This window comes from Anomalospiza imberbis, chromosome 37 (genome assembly GCF_031753505.1).
Source record: "Anomalospiza imberbis isolate Cuckoo-Finch-1a 21T00152 chromosome 37, ASM3175350v1, whole genome shotgun sequence".
Taxonomy (NCBI): domain Eukaryota; kingdom Metazoa; phylum Chordata; class Aves; order Passeriformes; family Viduidae; genus Anomalospiza; species Anomalospiza imberbis.
In genome coordinates this window covers 664,073-681,709 of record NC_089717.1, presented here as the reverse complement: position 1 = coordinate 681,709, position 17,637 = coordinate 664,073, and the positions used below count along the sequence as shown (strand labels likewise).

General features: G+C 64.8%; 2 protein-coding genes and 1 pseudogene across 16 annotated transcripts in view; 1 reads left to right on the top strand and 2 right to left on the bottom strand.

Moving 5' to 3' along the window:
* Nucleotides 1–17,637, top strand: part of LOC137464152 (zinc finger protein 154-like) — a 450,159-nt gene that overhangs the window by 84,240 nt on the left and 348,282 nt on the right. The gene's annotated exons all lie outside the window — the stretch shown is intronic.
* LOC137464123 (zinc finger protein 850-like) overlaps nucleotides 1–17,637 on the bottom strand; it is a 466,862-nt pseudogene that overhangs the window by 169,715 nt on the left and 279,510 nt on the right.
* Nucleotides 603–17,637, bottom strand: part of SYNGAP1 (synaptic Ras GTPase activating protein 1) — a 33,538-nt gene continuing 16,503 nt past the window's right edge. The window contains exons 10-19 of one of the 14 annotated variants that reach the window (XM_068175438.1): nucleotides 17,401–17,637; nucleotides 16,499–16,700; nucleotides 15,820–15,995; nucleotides 14,466–14,507; nucleotides 11,874–12,753; nucleotides 10,255–10,428; nucleotides 7,909–8,120; nucleotides 5,441–5,543; nucleotides 3,178–3,247; nucleotides 624–904 (exon numbers count right to left, since the gene is read on the bottom strand). In XM_068175438.1, coding sequence (XP_068031539.1) covers nucleotides 765–904; nucleotides 3,178–3,247; nucleotides 5,441–5,543; nucleotides 7,909–8,120; nucleotides 10,255–10,428; nucleotides 11,874–12,753; nucleotides 14,466–14,507; nucleotides 15,820–15,995; nucleotides 16,499–16,700; nucleotides 17,401–17,637 — 2,236 coding nt within the window. In that variant the 3' untranslated portion in view covers nucleotides 624–764. Of the gene's footprint in view, nucleotides 906–3,177; nucleotides 3,248–5,440; nucleotides 5,544–7,908; nucleotides 8,121–10,254; nucleotides 10,429–11,873; nucleotides 12,754–14,465; nucleotides 14,508–15,819; nucleotides 15,996–16,498; nucleotides 16,701–17,400 lie in introns of all 14 variants that reach the window. The other 13 variants (XM_068175428.1, XM_068175429.1, XM_068175436.1 and 10 more) reach the window with 13 other exon arrangements.

Genomic DNA, 17,637 nt, shown 5'->3' with positions numbered 1-17,637 from the left:
AGGACCCCCCCAAATTCTCTTGTACGAGGCCCCGGTGACACGAGGAGCTGGTGGCACTCGGGGGGCTCTTGGTGACACTGGGAGCTGGTGGCGCTCGAGGAGATGGTGGCACCCGAGGGGCTCCTGCACGAGGCCCCCCCCGTTCCTCTTGGTGACACAAGGACGTGGTGGCACTCGGGACCCTCGCACGAGGGCTGGGCTGGTCCCGCTGCCACAAGGAGCCCCCCAAATTCCTCTGGGTGCCACAAGGAGCCCTCGGTGAGGAGCTGGTGACACTCGAGAGGCTCCGGCACGAGGACCCCAAATTCCTCTTGGGGACACGAGAAGATGGTGGCACGAGGAGCCCTTGCAGGGGACCCCAAAATCCTCACACAGGCACCCCAAATCATCGCGCGGGGACCCCAAATGGTCACACGGGGGCCCCGAAATTCTCACACGGGGACCCCAAATCCTGGCCCGACCCCTCCTTTCCCCGCACGAGGAGCCCTTTGCACGAGGATCCGCTGCACGAGGACCCCCAAAATTCCTCGCGCAAATCCCCCCGAATTCCTCGCGTGAGACCCCCCCAGGGCGAGCCCCACTCGCCTCCTCCTCCTCCTCCTCCTCCTCCTCCTCCTCACCCCGGGGGTCTCCGGGTGCTCCCCCCTCCCCGCCCTCCCCTTTCCCCCTTTTCCCCCAGGGCTGGGGGGGTCGGGGGGACTGAAGGGGGGTGCGGGTGCGGTTTTTGGGGGGGTCCCGGCGACCCCCGGGGCGGGGGTCAGTGCTCAGCAGCGGGGCCGCGCCGCTCGCAGCCGTTGGCCGTGATCGGGGGTGGCGGGGGCGGAGGCGGGGGCCGCCCGGGGACCCCCCCGGCCCCCCAAATCACACCCGGGTCTGCTGCACCCACGGCGGAAAGCTGCCTCTCCTGCAAGGCACCGAGGGGGCTCATTCACCCCCCCGCCCCCGCCAGAGCCGCCCTGAGTGTCCCTGAGTGTCCCTGAGTGTCCCTGAGTGTCCCCAGGTTGTCCCCGGGGGGCCCCGCCCGCCCCGCGCCCCCCCCCCGTGCGGGGCTCACTCACCTGCGGCACCGGCGCGGGGCCCTCGGGGTGGCCCGAAATCAGCGCAAATGCGCCCAAAACCACCCCTGACCCGCCCCGGAGTTAACCCCGAACCCCTCAAATTAACCCTGAACCCCTAAAGGTAACCCTGAACCCCTAAAGGTAACCCTAAAGTTAGCCCCGAACCCCTCAAATTAACCCTGAACCCCTAAAACTTCACCCCGAACCCCTAAATTCACCCCGACCCTAAAAGTTTCACCCTAAAATTAACCCCGAAATGCGAAGGCGGGACGCCCTCGGTTTGTCCCCACCCCCCCAAAACTGAGGAGATTCACCCCCAAAATTGTCCCCACCCCCCCTAAAATTGTCCCTGCCCTCCCCTAAACTGTCCCCACCCCCCCCCCCCATTGTCCTGGCGCTCCCTCATCTGTCCCCACCCCCCCCCGCGGTGACAGGACATGGCACACGGACACGGGTGTCACCTCCCCCCCGGTGAGATGGGGACAGACACAAGACACGAGGATGGTGACGGTGACGCGGCGCCAGCGCTGGGGGACATTTGGTGACAACCCCCCCCAAACCCCCCCCAACCATGGTCACCCCCCCAGGGGGGATGGGGACAATGGTGGCACCTCCAGGGGGTGGGGACAGGGCCGGTGGTGGCACCTGAGGGGACACGGGGACACCAGGGGTGGTGTCCCCAAAGGGTCCCCAGTGTCCACAAGGGACATGGGGACACCTGAGGTGGCGCCCCTAGGGGGTGCCCAATGTCCCCAAAGGGTCCTCAGTGTCCCTAAGGGACATGGGGACACCAGGAAGGACATGGGGACACCAGGAAGGACATGGGGACACCAGGGGTGGTGTCCCCAGGGGGTCCCCAGTGTCCACAAGAGACATGGGGACACCAGGAAGGACGTGGTGACATCAGGAGGGACAAGGGGACACCTGGATCCGTGTCCCCAAGGGGTCCCCCATGTCCCTAAAGGACATGGGGACACAGAAGGGACAAGGGGACACCTGGATCCGTGTCCCCAGGCGACACAGGGACACGGGAGGGACAGGAGAACACCAGGAGGGACATTGGGACACCTCAGTCCATGTCCCCAGGGGACATGGGGACAGCAGGAGGGATGTGGGGACACCTGAATCCATGTCCCCAAGGGACATGGGGACACAGGAGGGACATGGGGGGTGGTGTCCCCAAGGCGTCCGTTGTGTCCCTGTAGAACGCGGGGACACAGGAGGGTCTTGGGGACATCTTGGATCCATGTCCCCAAGTGTCCCCAAGTGTCCCCAGTGCTCCTGAGGGACATGGGAAGGACATGGGGACAACGAGCATCTTGGGGACATCTGGATCCGTGTCCCCAAGGGGTCCCAATGTCCTTTGGGGACATCTGGATCTGTGTCCCCAAGGGGTCCCAATGTCCTCTGGGGACATCTGGATCCATGTCCCCAAGGGGTCCCAGTCTCCTTGAGGAACATGGAGGGGACATGGGGACACAGGAGGGACATGGGGACACCTGGATCCGTGTCCCCAGTGGTCCCGAGGGAGGGGGAAGGGACATGGGGACATCCAGATCTGTGTCCCCAGTGTCCCTTGGGGACAGAAAGGGTTTTGGGGACATTTGCATCCGTCCCCAAGGGTCGCCAATGTGCCTTGGGGACATGGGAGGGACATGGGGACACAGGAGGGGCATGGGGACACTCCAGATCCATGTCCCCAAGGGTCCCCAATGACCCTTGGGGACACCTGGGTCTGTGTCCCCAAGGAGTCCCCATGCCCACGAGGGACATGGAGGGACATGTGTCCCCAGATCCATGTCCCCAAGGGTCTCAAATGTCCTTTAGGGACACAGGAGGGTCTTGGGGACATCTTGGATCCGTGTCCCCAAGGGTCCCCAATGTGCCTGAGGGACATGGGAGGGACATGGGGACACGGGAGGGACATGGGGACACCCGCAAAGTGTCCCCAGTGTCCCTTGGGGCCAGCAGAGCGCTTGGGGACATTCCAGATCCATGTCTCCAAGGGTTCCCAGCGTCCCCTGGGGACACGAGAGGCTCTTGGGGACATCTGGGATCTGTGTCCCCAAGGGTCCCCCTGTGCGGCCTGGGGGGTGGCAGGGAGGGGACAAGGACCCACCTGGGGTGTCACCGGTGGCCGAGGGTCCGGTGCCACTGGCGGGGCTGGGCCGCGCTACCTGACGGACAGCTGTGACAAGAGAGACACGGGAGGGGACATCAGGGCCACCGCGGCCACCGCGCCGCGCGGGGACACGGCCCGGCCGGGCTGGCCCCAGGGTGGCCCCGAGGTGGCCCTGAGGTGGCCCTGGGGTGGCCCCGAGGTGGCCCCGAGGTGGCCCCTGAGGTGGCCCTGCGGTGGCCACGACCCGAGGATGGGGCACAGGAACGGCCCCGTCGCTGGGGGGGAGACACGGGGGTGGCCTTGGGGACACCAGGGTGGCGCTGTCCCTGGGGTGGGAGGTGGGGCGGTGTCACCTCTGCCCTGAAATGTCCCTCTGGTGTCACCCCGGGGGTGGCCCTGTGTCCTGTGGGGGTCACTTTATCGCCACAGGGGTGGCCCTGTCCCCTCTGGGGGCCACTTTGTCCCCTCAGGGGTGGCCTTGTCCCAGCCGGGGGTGGCCCTGTCCCTCCAGGAGTGGCCCTGTCCCTTCCAGGGGTCACTTTGTCCCCTCAGGGGTGGGTCTGTATTGACTGGGGGTGGCCTAGTCCCCACTGGGGGGTGGCCCTGTCCTTCTGGGGGGTCACTTTGTCCCCCCAGGGGTGGCCCTGTCCCTTCCAGGGGTCACTTTGTCCCCGCTTTGGAGTCACTTTGTCCCCCACTGGGGGTGGCCCTGTCCCCTCTGGGGGTCCCATTGTCCCCCTGAGGGTGGCCGTGTCCCCTCTGGGGGTGGCCCTGTCCCCTCCAGGGGTCCCTGTCCCCCCACCCAGGGGTCCCATTGTCCCCCTGGGGGTGGCCCTGTCCCCCTGTGCCCCTCCCAAGTGCCACCATGTCCCCCCCAGAGGTGGCTTGTCCCCCCACAGCCCCCAGAGGTGACAGGAGCCCCCCGGGGATCCCCAAACCCCCCCCAAAACCCCAAATCCTCCTCCCAGATGCCCAAAGACCTCCCAGAGATCCCCAAAACCCTCACAGACCCCAACTGACCCCCCCCAGAACCCCCCGGGAAAACCCATAACCCCCCCAAACCCCAATAACCCCAGAAACACCCCCAGAGACCCCCAAACTCCCCCCAAAATACCCAATAACCCCCAGAGACCCCCAAAAATACCCAATAACACCCAGAGACCCCCAAAAGCGCCTAGGGGTACCCATAAACCCCTGAAACCCCAAAATTCCCCCAACAGACCCCGAATACCCCCTTCCAAACCCCCTAGGCACCCCCATAACCCCCCCAAAACCCCCACAGACCCCAAATAGCACCCCAAATCCCCTAAACACCTCCCCCAAAATCCCCAAATACCCCCCACAGACAAGAAATAGCCCCCCCAACCCCCCCATGGGACACCCAGAACCCCCCAAACCCCCCAAAGACCCCCCCGAACCCCCCACAGCCCTCCCCCAACCCCCCTAGGGACACCCAAAACCCCCACAGAGACCCCAAAACCCCCCAGGGACACCCAGAACCCCCCAAAAATAGCCAAATATCCCCTATAGACCCCCAATAACACTCCTAAAACACCCAAAACCCCCTAGGGACACCCAGAACCCCCCTAAACCCCCACAGAACCCCCTCCGGGACACCGAAAACTTTCAGAGACCCCCCCAAAACTCCCACAGACCCCCCCCCCAACCCCCCCGGGACACCCAGAACGGCCCCCAGACCCCCCAGAACTTCCCTAGGGACATCCAGACCCCCCCCAGACCCCCTCAAATCCCCCTCAGGACACCCATAAGTCCCCCAAACTCCCACAGACCCCCCCAAAACCCCCCACAGGCCCCCTGAAACCCCCCACGGGACACCCAGAACCCCCCCAAAACCCCCCACAGGCCCCCTGAAACCCCCCATGGGACACCCAGAACCCCCCCAAACCCCCACAGACCCCCTGAAACCCCCCACGGGACACCCAGAACCCCCCCAAAACCCCCCACAGGCCCCCTGAAACCCCACAGACCCCCATCTAAACGCCCTCGGGACACCCAAAACCCCCCCAGATTCCCCCCCAAAACTCCCCTAGGGACACCCAGAACACCCCAAAACCCCCACAGACCTCCCCTTAACACCCCTAGAGACACCCAGACCCCCCATGGGACACCCAGAACCCCCTGAAAACACCCGAGTAGCCCCAGGAGCGCCCCCAACCCCCCCCCGAGCCCCCCGCCCGCCCCCAGCGCGGCGTGGGATGGCCGATGTCACACGGAGCAGAGCAATGACATTGTAATTTCCACCTGAGCGTCGAGCAGCCGCCGCCGGCCCTCGGACGGGTCGTGGGCGCCCAAGTGATCCCTGCGCAGCTCCTGCTCCACCAGCATCAGCCTGCGGGGCCAGGCTTCACCGGGGTCATGCTGCCACCCCCCCGGGGACATCCCCGGCGCGCCCAGGGACACCCCCCGGGGACACGGGGACAGCCCGGAGACAGCCCGGGGACAGCCTGGGGACATGGGGACAGGCCGGGGACAGCCCGGGGACAGCCTGGGGACAGCCTGGGGACATGGGGACAGCCCGGGGACAGCCCGGGGACAGCCTGGGGACAGCCTGGGGACATGGGGACAGCCCGGGGACAGCCCGGAGACAGCCTGGGGACACGGGGACAGGCCGGGGACAGCCCGGGGACAGCCCGGGGACAGCCTGGGGACAGCCCGGAGACAGCCTGGGGACACGGGGACAGCCCGGGGACAGCCCGGGGACAGCCTGGGGACAGCCCAGGGACAGCCTGGGGACAGCCCGGGGACAGCCTGGGGACACGGGGACAGCCCGGAGACAGCCTGGGGACACGGGGACAGCCCGGGGACAGCCCGGGGACAGCCTGGGGACACGGGGACAGCCCGGGGACAGCCCGGGGACAGCCTGGGGACAGCCTGGGGACACGGGGACAGCCCGGGGACAGCCCGGGGACAGCCTGGGGACAGCCCAGGGGACAGCCTGGGGACAGCCTGGGGACAGCCTGGGGACAGCCTGGGGACACGGGGACAGGCCGGGGACAGCCTGGGGACAGCCTGGGGACAGCCTGGGAACACGGGGACAGCCCGGGGACAGCCCGGGGACAGCCTGGGGACAGCCTGGGGACACGGGGACAGCCCGGGGACAGCCCAGGGACAGCCTGGGGACATGGGGACAGCCCGGGGACAGCCCCAGGGACATGGGGACACACCTGGGGACAGCCCAGGGACGTGGGGACACAGCCGGGGACATGGGGACACCCCCAGGAACAGGTCAAGGACATGGGGACAGCCCAGGGACAGCCTGGGGACACGGGGACAGTATGGGGACAGCCCCAGGGACATGGGGACACACCTGGGGACAGCCCGGGGACAGCCCAGGGACATGGGGACACAGCCGGGGACATGGGGACACCCCCAGGAACAGGTCAAGGACATGGGGACAGCCCAGGGACAGCCTGGGGACACGGGGACAGGTCGGGAACAGCCTGGGGACACGGGGACAGGCCAGGGACAGCCCCAGACACAGGGGGACAGCCTGGGGACAGCCCAGGGACATGGGGACACAGCCAGGGACATGGGGACACCCCCAGGAACAGGTCAAGGACATGGGGACAGCCCAGGGACATGGGGACACAGCCAGGGACATGGGGACACCCCCAGGAACAGGTCAAGGACATGGGGACAGCCCGGGGACACCTTGGGACACCCAGAGCCATGGGGACAACTCTGGGGACACCTTGAGGACACCTCAAGGTCATGGGGACACCCCTGATACAGCCCAAGGACACCCAAGGACATTCTGGGGACACCCTCGGGGACACCCTGGGGACACTTGGGGACATCCCAGGGACACCCTCAGGGACATCTGGGGACATGCCAGGGACACCCCAGGGACTTGGAGACAATCGTGGGGACACACATGCGCCATGCCGTGTCCCCATGGCCCCCGTCACCTCAGTGTCACCCATGTCCTACTTGTGCTTGTGTCACCCCCACGTCCTTCTGTGTCCCTTTGTACCTGTGTCCCTCTGTCCCGTGTCCCCAATGTCCCTTGTGTCATTCTGGGTGTCCCCAATGTCCCTGTATCCCTGATGTCCCTGTGTCGCCCTCGATGTCCCTGATGTCCCCAGTGTCCCGATGTCCCTGATGTCCCCAGTGTCCCCTGGCTGTCCCCGTGTGTCCCTCACCTGCTGACAATCTGTGAGTCCCTGTGTGCCCCTGGCCCTGTGTGTCCCCATGTCCCTGTGTGTCCCCATGTCCTCACTGTCCCCTCAATGTCCCCAGTGTCCCCACTGTCCCTGTGTGTCCCTCACCTGCTGACGATCTGTGAGTCCCTGTGTGTCCCCATGTCCCTGTCTGTCCCTATGTCCCCTCGATGTCCCCACGTCCCCAGCGTCCCTGTCTGTCCCCACGTCCCCAGTGTCCCCACTGTCCCCGTGTGTCCCTCACCTGCCGATGATGCTCCTGATTGGCAAGTCCCCATGTCCCCATGTGTCCCCAGTGTCCCAGTGTCCCTTTGTGTCCCCATGTCCCTGTCTGTCCCCATGTCCCCTCGATGTCCCCACGTCCCCAGTGTCCCTGTCTGTCCCCATGTCCCCAGTATCCCCACTGTCCCCATGTGTCCCTCACCTGCCAATGACGCTCTTGATCTGCGAGTTCCCATGTCCCCACGCCCCTTTGTGTCCCCACGTCCCCATGTCCCCGTCTGTCCCCATGTCCCCAGTGTCCCCGCTGTCCCCGTGTGTCCCTCACCTGCCGATGATGCTCTTGATCTGCGAGTCCTTCTCCTGCTGCTGCTGCCGGAGCCGTTTCTCGCTGAGCTCCAGGCGCTGCTGGTACTGCAGGAGGATGCGGCTGGTCTGCTCCTCCTGCGTCACCAGGCGCCGCTCGTACTCCTCCAGCTTGCGGTTGGACATGTGCAGCCGCTCCTTCAGCGAGTGGATCTCCTCCTCGTACTCCTTCACCTGCCAAAGGGACACTGCAGCGCACCTGGGGACACCCGGCACACCTGGGAACCCCCTCCACCCAGCTACGGGCACACCTGTCACACCTGGGCACAGCTACGGGCACACCTGGGCACACCTGGGCACAGCTATGGGCACACCTGTCACACCTGGGCACAGCTATGGGCACCCCTGTCACCCCCCTGTCCCTGTGCAGCCGCTCCTTCAGCGAGTGGATCTCCTCCTCGTACTCCTTCACCTGCCAAAGGGACACTGCCGCGCACGTGGGGACACCTGGCACACCTGGACACACCTGGGCACACCTGGGCACACCTGGGCAGAGCTACAGGCCCACCTGTCACAAAAGGACACTGCAGCGCACCTGGGGACACCCGGCACACCTGGGAACCCCCTCCACCCAGCTATGGGCACACCTGTCACACCTGGGCACAGCTATGGGCACCCCTGTCACTCCCCTGTCCCTGTGCAGCTGCTCCTTCAGCGAGTGGATCTCCTCCTCGTACTCCTTCACCTGCCAAAGGGACACTGCCGCGCACCTGGGGACGCTCGACACACCTGGGCACACTTACAGTACCTGGGGACACCCAGGGACAACTACAGCACCTGGGAAAGCTGGGGACACCTGATGCACCTGGGGACCCCTGACACACCTGGATCTCTTCCTTGTACTCCTTCACCTGCCCCAGGGGACACCTGACACACCTGAGATCCACCAGCATCACCTCCTGAGGTACATGGGATCATCTCCTGGAGCCTGCACACCTGGATCCCTACACACCTGGATCCCTGCACACCTGGAGCCTGCCCACCTGGATCCCTGCACACCTGGCGCAGGGGACATTGGGGGTCCATAGAATCATCTCCTGACACCTGCACATCTGGATCCCTGCACACCTGAGATCCACCAGGACCATCCCCTGGATCCTTGAACATCTGGGTACACCTGGGTACATCTGCATACCTGGATCCTGGCACACCTGAATATCTGCTCACCTGGATCCCTGCACACCTGAACATCAACACATCTGAACCTGCATCACTCACACCTGGGCACACCTGGGCACACCTATATCAATCACACCGGGGCACACCTGTACCAGTCACACCTGTGTCACTCACACCTGGATCCCTCACACACCTGTGTCACTCACAGCCGTGTCACTCACACCTGTGTCACTCACACCTGAGCACACCTGTGTCACTCTCACACCTGTGTCACACTCACACCTGTGTCACTCACACCTGTGTCACTCACACCTGTGCCAGGCACATCTGTGTAACACTCACACCTGTGTCACACTCACACCTGTGTCACACTCACACCTGTGTCACTCACACCTGTGTCACTCTCACACCTGTGTCACACTCACACCTGTGTCACTCACACCTGTGTCACTCACACCTGTGTCAGTCACACCTGTGTCACACTCACACCTGTGTCACTCTCACACCTGTGTCACTTTCACACCTGTGTCAGTCACACCTGTGTCACTCACACCTGTGTCACACTCACACCTGTGTCACTCTCACACCTGTGTCACACTCACACCCGTGTCACTCTCACACCTGTGTCACTCACACCTGTGTCACTCACACCCGTGTCACTCTCACACCTGTGTCACACTCACACCTGTGTCACACTCACACCTGTGTCACTCACACCTGTGTCACTCTCACACCTGTGTCACTCACACCTGTGTCACTCACACCTGTGTCACACTCACACCTGTGTCACACTCACACCTGTGCCAGGCACACCTGTGTCAGTCACACCTGTGTCACTCTCACACCTGTGTCACTCTCACACCCGTGTCACTCACACCTGTGTCACTCTCACACCTGTGTCACTCTCACACCTGTGTCACACTCACACCTGTGTCAGTCACACCTGTGTCACTCTCACACCTGTGTCACTCACACCTGTGCCAGGCACACCTGTGTCACACTCACACCTGTGTCACTCACACCTGTGTCAGTCACACCTGTGTCACACTCACACCTGTGTCACTCTCACACCTGTGTCACTCACACCTGTGTCACTCACACCTGTGTCACACTCACACCTGTGTCACTCTCACACCTGTGTCACTCACACCTGTGTCACTCACACCTGTGCCAGGCACACCTGCCCTACCCGGTCCAGCCGGCTCTCGTCCATGGACTTGGAGTACTCCTTGAGCTTGTACTCCTCGCGCTCGATGTGCGAGCTCTCGATGTCGGCCGACAGGTGCGGCATGTTGGACACCCAGGCCACCGTGCGCTCGGCCGCCGGCAGCACCGGGTTCAGCGTGGACGGCGTCTGCGACGCCTGCGGGGACACCGCGCACCGAGGGACACAGGGACATGGGGACAGTGGGGACATGGGGACACCGCACACCGCGGGGACACAGGGACATGGGGACAGTGGGGACATGGGGACACCGCGCACCGCGGGGACACAGGGACACGGGGACAGTGGGGACATGGGGACACCGCGCACCGCGGGGACACAGGGACATGGGGACAGTGGGGACATGGGGACACCGCGCACCGCGGGGACACAGGGACACGGGGACAGTGGGGACACCGCGCACCGAGGGACACAGGGACACGGGGACAGTGGGGACATGGGGACACCACGCACCGAGGGACACAGGGACATGGGGACAGTGGGGACATGGGGACACCGCGCACCGCGGGGACACAGGGACACGGGGACAGTGGGGACATCGCGCACCGAGGGACACAGGGATGCGGGGGACATGGGGACATCACGCACCGCGGGGACACCGAGAGGACACGGGGGACACAGGGGGACAGGGACACCGCACACCGAGGGGACACCGAGGGGACATGGGGGACACAGGGACACCGCACACCGAGGGAACATTGGGATAGTGGGGACACAGGGACAGGGAGGGGACACAGGGACAGGGAGGGGACACGGGGACAGGGAGGTAACAGTGATGGGACATGGGGACACCGAGGGGACACGGAGGGGACATGGGGACAGCATGGGGACACAGGGACAGTGAGGGGACAGCATGGGGACAGTGTGGAGACAGTGTGGGGACACAGGGACGGTGAGGAGACATGGGGACAGTGTGGGGACATGGGGACAGTGTGGGGTCAGTGAGGGGACGGTGAGGGGACATGGGGACAGCGTGGGGACATGGGGACACAGCAGGACATCAGGGACAGCAGGGGGACATGGGGACATTGACAGTCATAGGGGACATGGGGACATCAGAGGAATATGGAAGGGATGGGGGACACGGGGATAAAGGGGGACATCGGGGACAATGGGGGGACATTGGGGACACCAGGCAGACATGGGTGACATGGGGACACAGGGGACATGGGGATGTGGGGACACAGGAGGACATGGGGGGACACAAGGGGACACAAAGATGAGTTTGGTTCCCCCTCCACCACCCTGTCCCCACCGTGTCCCCATGTCCCACATGCCAATGTCCCCATGTCCCCCAATGTCCTCAGTGTCCCCAAAGTCCTCACATCTCCCCAGTGTCCCCCAGTGTCCCCACATCCCCCAACACCCTGTACATCCCCCACATCCCCAATGTCCCCTACACCCTCCAGTGTCCCCAGTGTCCCCAAAGTCCCCACACCCCCAATGTCCCCCTTGTCCCCAGTGTGCCCTCATGTCCCCAGTGTCCCCATATCCCATGGCCCCCACCCCTCCCACTGTCCCCGCTGTCCCCCGTGTCCCGTCTGTCCCCTCTGTCCGCGCTGCTGTCCCCGCTGTCCCCTCACCTGCTTGGTGACGGGCGGTTTCATGCCGGCCACCGAGGCCTCCTTGGCCAGCGAGGGCTGGCGGGAGCGGGCCGGGCCGTAGGCGGGCTCGGGCGAGGCCAGCAGGTTCCCGCTGGCCGGGCGCGGCTTCTGGGGCACCCCCAGCGCCGAGGGACCCCCGCCCCCTTTCCCCGCCCGCGACCCCCGCGGGGTGGGCGGCGGGGGGGCCCCGATGGTGATCTGGGGGGGGGCCAGCGTGTCCTGGAGCGACAGCTGCCTGCGGCCGAAGTCGCCGCCCGGCCGCCCGAACTCGTCGCTGTAGCTGTGGCTGTGCGTGATGTGTTTCTGGGGAGGGGTCGCCAGCTCCTCGCTCTTGCTGTAGCCGTGCAGCGGCGGCGGGGGGACGCCCCCGAAGTGTCCCCCCTCTCCGCCGCCCCCCTCGCCCCTCCCGCCGCCCCCTCCGCCCCCGTCGGGGCCGCGCAGGGGCCCGTCGGCGGCCAGGTGGAACAGCGGGTTCTGGAAGGAGAGCGGCACCCGCAGCTGCGGGCCCCCGGGCTCGGGCACGCCCAGGCGCGGCGGGGCCAGGCTGGAGGCGCTGCCCTGCGAGAGGCGACCGGGCCGCAGCCCGCCCTGGCCCGCGCCCCCCGGGGCCGCGCCCCCGGCCAGCAGCTCGGCCGGCAGGCTGGGGATGCTGTCCACGCGTCCGTCCTGCAGGTCCAGCATGGACACGCTCTTGCCGACCCCCAGCGCGCCCCCGCGGCCGCCCTCGGGCTCGGTCAGGTCCGAGCTGCTGGTGCAGTAGGCGGGCGAGGAGCGGGCGAGCGGCGGGCGGCTCAGGACCAGCACCTCGGCAGGGCCCTTCTCCTGCGGCGGGGACGGCAGGCGCGGCACGTCCATGGAGCTGCGGGAGCGACGGGGCACGGGGTGCGGGCACCGGGGAGCGGGTACGGGGCGTGGGGCGGGATGGGGTCACGGGGGTGTGGGTACGGGGGTATGGGTTATGGGGGTGTGAGGTATGGGGGTGTGGGGTATGGGGTGTGGGGTATGGGGTGTGGGATGTGGGGTATGGGGGTGTGAGGTATGGGGGTGTGGGGTACGGGGGTATGGGGTATGGGGATGTGGGGTACAGGGGTGTGGGGTATGAGGGTGTGGGGTATGGGGATGTGGGGTACAGGGGTATGGGGGTATGGGGTATGGGGATGTGGGGTATGGGGGTGTGGGGTATGGGGGTGTGGGATGTGGGGTATGAGGGTGTAGAGTATGGGGGTGTGGGGTTTGGGGGTGTGGGTTATGAGGGTGTGGGGTATGGGGATGTGGGGTATGGGGGTGTGGGATGTGGGGTGTGGGATGTGGGGTATGAGGGTGTAGAGTATGGGGGTGTGGGGTATGGGGATGTGGGGTATGGGGGTATGGGGTTTGGGGGTGTGGGGTATGGGGGTGTGGGGTATGGGGATGTGGGGTATGGGGGTATGGGGTTTGGGGGTGTGGGGTATGAGGGTGTGGGGTATGGGGATGTGGGGTACAGGGGTGTGGGGGTATGGGGGTATGGGGATGTGGGGTACAGGGGTGTGGGGCAGGATGGGGTCACGGGGGTGCAGGGTGGGATGGGGGTATGGGGATATTGGGGGGATATGGGGCAGGATGGGGGGTACGGGGATGTAGGATGGGATATGGGGTATGGGGATGTGGAGCATGGGCATATGGGGGAGGATGGGGGGTACGGGGATGTGGGATGGGATATGGGGTATGGGGATGTGGGGCAGGGAATGTGGAATGGGGAGGGGGGAGATGGGGTGAGGAATATGGGGGGTGGGATGGGGGGCGAGATGGGGGTATGGGGATTGGGGGTATGGGGATGTGGGGTGGGATATGGGGTATGGGGACAGGGGGCGGGATGCGGGGTACGGGGATGTGGGGTGGGGAATGTGGGATAGGAAAATGGGGTGAGGGATATGGGGGGCAGGATGGGGGGTATGAGGATGGGGGTATGGGTATGGGGGTACGGGGATATGGGGTACAGGGATGTGGGGTGGGATATGGGGTAGGGGATGTGGGATATGGGATGGGGAGGGGAAATGGGGCAGGGGCGACACGAGATTGGGATTTGGGATAGGGGTCACGGGATGGGGGATGGGGGATGGGGAGGTGGGACGGGATGCGATTATGGGATGGGATATGGGATGGGGATAGGGGGTGGGAATGTGGGATGGGAATGTGGGATGGGGAGATGGTGAGGAATGGAGGGGACATGGGATTGGGGACAGGGGATGGAGGAGTGGGGGGATATGGGATGGGGAACACATATGGGATGAGGGCGGTTGGACACTATCCCATATCCCAGATCCATCCCTGGAATCGTCATCCCTTGGCTGTCCCTGTCCTGTCCCATCCCCGCCTGTCCCACCCCCACCCTGAACGTTCCTGTCCCCATCCCAAACGTTCCCATCCCATCCCAAATGTTCCCATCCCATCCCAAACGTTCCCATCCCCGTGCCCATCCCTGTCCCTGATCCCAGTTTCATCCCTACCCCATTGCCAATCACCATCCCCATCCTGATTCCAAATCCCCAATTCCCAATTCCCAAACCCCAAACCCCACGCCCCTCCCCTCACCTGTTGAGCCCCCGGACCATGTAGGACTGGAGATCCACGGAGCTGCGGGGACAGGGACAGGTGAGACCCAGGTGAGACCCGGGGACACCTGGGACAGGTGAGGGGACACCAGGGGGACACTGGGGTAGGACAGGTGACAGCCCCAAGTGACACCCCCGGGGACACCTGGGATAGGTGGGGTCACTGGAAAAGGGACAGGTGACACCCCCAGGTGAGACCAGGGGACACCAGGGGGACACCAGGGCAGGACAGGTGATACCCCCAGGTGAGACCCAGGGACACCTGGGACAGGTGGGAACATGGGGAGACACTGGGGCAGGACAGGTGACACCCCCAGGGACACCTGGGACAGGTGGGGACACTGGAAAAGGGACAGGTGACACCCCCAGGTGAGACCTGGGGACACCAAGGGAACATGGGAGGGACAGGTGAGACCCAGGTGTGACCTGGGGACACCAGGGCAGGACAGGTGACACTCCCAGGTGAGACCCCGGGACATCTGGGACAGGTGGGAACATGGGGAGACACCTGGGCAGGACAGCTGACACCCCCAGGTGACACCCCCAGGGACACCTGGGACAGGTGGGGACACCAGAAATGGGACAGGTGAGACCCCCAGGTGAGACCTGGGGACACCACGGGAACATGGGAGGGACAGGTGAGACCCAGGTGTGACCTGGGGACACCATGGGAACATGGGAGGGACAGGTAAGGCCCAAGTGAGACCTGGGGACACCTGGCACAGGTGGGGACACCAGGACAGGGACAGGTGACACCCTCAGGTGAGACCTGGGGACACCAAGGGAACATGGAAGGGACACCAGGGGGACACTGGAGCAGGACAGGTGACACCCCCAGCTGACACCCCAGGGACACCTGGGACAGGTGGGGGCACCGGAAAAGGGACAGGTGACACCCCCAGGTGAGACTCGGCAACAACAAGTGACATTGGGGGTCACAGGTGGGACGTGAAGGTCCCGCAGGTATTTGGGGTCACCATGGCAACACGGGGGGGGTGACAGGTGGGTGGGGCCACCCCAGGTGAGACCACATGAGATGGAGGGAACACCTTGGCCACACAACCGGACACAATGAGGGGTGACAGGTGAGACCGACAGCCACCAGGTGAGACAAGGGGACACCTTGGCCACACAAGGGGACACGAGGTGGGGGTTGCAGGTGAGACCAAGGGCCACCAGGTGAGACCAGGTGAGATGGGGGCCACCTTGGCCACACGAGGGGACGCGATGGGGGGTGGCAGGTGGGTGGGGCTACCCCAGGTGAGACAGGGGGACACCTTGGCCACATGAGGGGATGCGAGGGGGGGTGGCAGGCGGCCGTGCGGGTGCCTTACCTGTTGAGGTCGCGCACGAGGTAGGGCTGCAGGTCGGCCGAGGGCCCGCGCAGCACCAGCCCCTTGGGCGGCAGCCGCTCGCCCTGGCTCGGCTGCCGCTGCAGGTGAGGATTGCGCAGCGCCACGCTGATGTCGGTCAGCAGCCGTGGCAGCGGGCCCAGCTTCAGCAGCGCCTCCTGCGGGGACAGGTGAGCACACCTGAGCACACCTGGGCACACCTGGAACATCAACTAGAGCAGCCCTATTGATCTCCCAATGACTGCAATAGGGCCCAGCTTCAGCAATGCCTCCTGCAGGGACAGGTGAGCGCACCTGAACACACCTGGGAACACCTGGGCACCCCTGAGTGCACATGGGCACACCTGGGCACACCTGGGAGCACCTGGGACCTCATCTAGGGGTGACTGCACATGGGTGGACCCCAATTACTGTGACAGGGCCCAGCTTCAGCAGCACCTCCTGCGGGGGGCGCTCAGCACACCTGGGCACACCTGGGGAGCTCACCTGGGCAGGTGGGACCCCTGGGACCTCACCTGGGGGGACCCCAGGAAGCTCCCATGGTGTGGGGACACCTGCGGAGGCTGGGGGCTCACCCTGCCCATGACCACCCCCCAGGTGAGGCCATGGCTGCACAGGTGAGGGTGTGGCCACACAGGTGAGCGGTGCCCAGGTGCGGTACCTTGCTGAGCTGGCTCATGACCTCCCAGAGCAGCGCGTGCAGTGTGGACAGCTCGCGGCCCAGGTCGATGTAGCCCTCGAAGCTGGTGCTGTTGGTCAGCGTGTCCAGGTTGGAGATCTCGTACAGGAACTGCTGCATGCTGGCCCACTCCAGCTCCAGGAACTCGTTCATGAATGCCATGTACTCCTCCTTGCTCCCGAACCTGCCACAGGTGCGCCACGTAAGGGTGGGGCCACCAGGTGGGCAGGGACAACCCCAGCAGGTGAGGGCAGGGCCGGCAGGTGGGCCCCAGCAGGTGAGGGGTGTCTCCAGTGTGAAGGTGGAGGTGGCAGGTGAGGGGTGGGGAAGGGTGGGAAGGGGGTTATCCATCATCCATCATCATCTGTTCTCATCCATTTTTGTCCATGATCAATCATAATCCACCATCATGTGTCATCCATCATCATCCTTCATCCATTGTCATCATCCATCCTTCCATCCTCCATCATCATCCATCATCTGTCATCCATCATCCATCCATCATCCATCATCTATCCATCCATCCATCCATCCATCCATCATCCATCCATCCATCATGCATCCATCCATCCATCCATCCATCAACCATCATCCATCATCCATACATCCATCCATCATCCATCCATCCCTCCATCCATCCATCCATCCATCCATCCATCCATCATTCATCCATCATCCATCCATCCATCCATCCATCATTCATCCATCATCCATCCATCCATCCATCCATCATCCATCCATCATCCATCCATCCATCATCCATCATCCATCCATCCGTCCATCATCCATCCATCCATCCATCCATCCATCTCCATCCCTCCCCACCCCTCCCTGACCCCGCCCCAGACCCCTCCCCCCGTCCCTCCCGCCGTTGCTTCCCTCACTTGGTGAAGTTGGCCAAGTTCTGGATGACCTTGGCGATGAGGGTCAGTGTCCGCGCCGTCTGCTCGTCGGGGTACTCCTGCATGAGGCCGAAGAGGCTGGGGGACATCACGGCGGGGCACAGGAAGCGCAGGAAGAGCGAGGCGCTGATCAGGCGGTCGGCGATGTCCTCGCGCCCGCGCTCGGCGCAGCGCAGCCGCCACGAGGCGAACACCTCCTTCAGCTCCCGCGGGAACACG